The sequence below is a fragment of the Oryctolagus cuniculus genome, chromosome 4 (assembly GCF_051225735.1).
Source record: "Oryctolagus cuniculus isolate XC-2025 breed Fujian yellow rabbit chromosome 4, ASM5122573v1, whole genome shotgun sequence".
NCBI lineage: Eukaryota > Metazoa > Chordata > Mammalia > Lagomorpha > Leporidae > Oryctolagus > Oryctolagus cuniculus.
This window is the reverse complement of record NC_142870.1, coordinates 52,561,552-52,565,407: the sequence shown is the minus strand read 5'-3', so window position 1 is coordinate 52,565,407 and position 3,856 is coordinate 52,561,552. Positions and strand designations below refer to the sequence as shown.

At 33.1% G+C, this 3,856-nt stretch overlaps 1 protein-coding gene across 1 annotated transcript; it reads right to left on the bottom strand.

The window, feature by feature from the left end:
• Window positions 1-511: 511 nt before the first annotated feature.
• LOC138849430 (olfactory receptor 5AC1-like) lies at window positions 512-1,435 on the bottom strand. Its single transcript, XM_070073083.2, has one exon. The coding sequence runs from the start codon at window positions 1,433-1,435 to the stop codon at window positions 512-514; it is 924 nt and encodes a 307-aa protein (XP_069929184.2).
• Between the last annotated feature and the right edge of the window lie 2,421 nt (window positions 1,436-3,856).

The following is a 3,856-nucleotide window of genomic DNA, read 5'->3' as shown; positions in this document are numbered from 1 at the left end:
TTAATTCTGTGGGATGTTTCAAATAAATTTTGCCATTGGGAAGTTACTGTATTTAATATTAAGACCATATAAACAAGTTAACTTTTTCCAATAATGTGCATATGAAAAATATTTAATTGATAAAGAATACTTGTTGTATATGTAAATTTTTAGATAAAACTTTTGATGTATTTCCTGGAGCTATTGGATTGACAAAACTTAATGTTTTATAACACTGAGCAACAGGACAATTTTCATTCTTCAAAAACTTGAACTTAATTCTAATTTGATATAATTATTTTTCTTAACTAAATATGTTGGGAAGAAACCCAGATTACTTGAGGAATATGATTTTTTTCTTGAAAAGAGCTGCATCATTTAACTATATAAAATGAAAAATTGTGCCAGTACATTCTCAACCACTAATTTATTTGCATTTCACTTACAAATATGTACATACATTTATATGTACATGTTTATATTGAGAATTCATTGGTGAAGAAGAAATATTTGAAAGTTGTCTCTCATCTGTTTATTTCTTCATTATTCTTTTCAAGGCCCCTTTAACCTCTTTGTTCCTCAGGCTATAAATAAAAGGATTCAGCAGGGGAATTATGATTGTGTAGAATAAAGAATACAGTTTGTTCTGCTCTTCAGCGGGTGCAGATCCAGGATGCACATACATGAGGAAGAGAGTGCCATAGAACAAAGAGACAGAGAGCAGGTGGGCACTGCACGTGGAGAAGGCTTTGCTTCTGCCCTTCTCAGACTTCTTCTTCAAGATGGAAAACACAACATAGGAGTAAGAGATGAGAATAGTCATAAAAGTAAAGACTTGTATAATGGCTGAAAAGATTACAACCAGGAGTATATTAAGTGTAGGGTCACTGCAAGAAATGTTGAACAGCTGTAAAATTTCACAGTAGAAATATTGTATGACATTGTACCTGCAGAAACTTAATCTAGCTAGCAAGCCCACATGAATTCCCGTGTGTAGAAAACTAATTATAAAAGACCCACTTATCAACCAAGCACAGACTCTGTTGGACATCACCACAACATAAAGCAAAGGGTTACATATTGCTACGTAGCGGTCATAGGCCATCACAACCAAGAGGAAACATTCTGTTGTTGCAAAGGAACCCAAAAAATAAAACTGAGCAAAACAGTCAAAAAAGGATATTGCATGATTCTTTGATAAAAAGTTGATAAGCATCTTGGGAGTCACAGAGGAAGAAGTGCACGCATCTGCAAAGGCTAAGCTGCCAAGGAATGAGTACATGGGGGTGTGAAGGTGGGGATCCTTACAGATGAGAGCAATCAGTCCAAGGTTGCCCACTGTGGTGGTGAGGTAGATCGCCAGAAACACCAAGAACAGGGACAGCTGCAGCTCTGGACGATCTGTGAGTCCTGTGAGGACAAACTCCATCACCAGAGTCTGGTTTTCCTCTGCCATGTCTGACCTGGCCAATCACTAAAAGAATAATGAGGAAACAGTTACCAAAAAGAAAAAAACATAGAAATGGTGAACCTTTTGTGTAACCAGCAAGTTCTTAAGAGGAGCTTCTCATTGGGCCACTTTAACCTACAGTCAAGATTATCTGGAATAAAAAGCATTGAAATAATTCACATTCAGAGACATGAAAATTGTATGCCCTTCCATTTTAATTAAACAAAATATTTTCTATCTGCATATATTCATCTTAAAATTCCTTTGAAAAAAGTTTCCATTTTCCACGAGAGAAATATAAACAGTAAGAGCATTCAACAACACTTTAATATATTGAAGTGTGATATAAAGCTATAAATCAAAATATTAATGTGTTAGCAAAAGAATAGAGATAAGATCAATGCACTTGAATATAAATGCTAGAAATAGATTTTAATATATGCAGGGTTGTGTCAGAAGATGCAGTTTTTCCATCCAGTAAGAAAGGGATGATTGATTTAATGGATTGCGCTGGCACTCTTGTTGATCTGTCTGGATTTAACCTACGTAACATCATAAATATTTCCCACAAAATTTAGAATTCCCACTAATGTAATAGGGATTAGGGAAATTCTTACTCAAAAGAACAAATGCAGTATAAAACATAGCTACTATAAAATTTTATGTATCAAAGTGTGCATAATGTATTAGGAAATCTACTGTACAATATATATGAAAAATATAGATTTATATTTGTGGTATGTAATAGCTATTAAAAATAGTTGAAGAAAAAAGCAATCTAAAAGGAGAAATACAAAAGGATCCAAATAGGCAAGTTTTTTTTAACTTTTATTTAATAAATGTAATCAAAAGTACAACTTGTGGATTATAGAGGCTTTTTCCCCAAAACCTCCTTCCCACCCACAACCATCCCATCTCCCACTTCCTCTCCCATCCCATTCTTCATCAGGATTCATTTTCAACTATCTATATACAGAAGATCAACTTAGTATATACTAAGATTTCAACAGACTGCACCCACACAGATATACAAAGTATAAAGTACTGTTTGAGTACTAGTTATATCGTTAATTCACCTCGTACAACACATGAAGGACAGAGATCCTACATGGGGAGTAAGTGCAGTGACTCCTGTTGTTGATTTAACAATTGACACTCTTGTTTATGGCATCAGTAATCACCCTAGGCTCTTGTCATGAGCTGCCAAGGCTATGGAAGCCTCTTGATTTCGCCAACTTCGATCTTTTTTAGACAAGGCCATAGTCAAAGTGGAAGTTCTCTCCTCCCTTCAGAGAATGGTACCTCTTCTTTGATGGCCTGTTCTTTCAGCTGGGATCTCACTCACAGAGATCTTTCATTTAGGTCATTTTTTAGGCATGCTTTAATATAAAAAGTCAAATGATCAATAAACAAAATCAAAAAGATGCCCACATTTCTGTCACTCATACACACATACATACACACACAGAGAAAGATAATTCTCTTTTCACATATTAGATTAGCAGAAATTAAAATGAATTTTAAAACAATGATGGACTTAGGTAACAAATGGAGTACTCTCATATATAACTTGTGGAAATATTAATTGTAGCAGCCTCCTTGAAAAGCAATTTTATACAACCTAATTAAATATTTTTAATAAAATTCCGTGTATTCATTGATTATATATATACATTCTTGAAATAAAAGGACTATTATACAATGATAAGTATACAAAGAATATCCAATGCATTTTTGTTCAAGGTTACAAAGACCAGATACATCTACTGTAAAATTGTTGGACAAAGTACAGAGAATTCATATTATGTAATAAAATTCAGCCACGAAAAACAAAAAAAAGTTATACTCATGGAATTTTAAATTACCATGTTATGTATTTAACTGAAAAGAGTAAAATGCAGAGCAAGGTAAATAATATATTTTCAATATGGTAAAATAAGCAATGCATTTTTAAATCTGTTTTACATGGGAAAATGTCTGCAAAATTCCAATGTACAGTTCAGAGGCAATCAATCCATGTAAATGTTTATACCTAAAGAGCTAAATGCAGAAATAGTACAAAAAATTATCATATTCCATTGGATATGATCAAAAGACTAGATTTGAACTGAGTAGATGTGATCCTTTTAAGACCTCCAAACTTATCTATAATTGTACAAGATAAGGATTTAACAGAATAACAGGATTTTTAGAAGTGTTTTGAGTAATTTCAGTGATTTTTTTACTAAACTTATTCCCGAGTCCTTTAGTTGTTGTCAATGACATTAATATAACATTTAGTGTTCACACGTAGTAAAAAAATTGGGTTCTTTTCCATGGTTTGTAAGTAGTCTCTTTAAGAACTCCAGAAAGAGTTCTAGTATAGATAGATCCTTCTACATTAACTTGAAAGAAAAATAAATACATTGGAGGCGTGAAATACGTAAT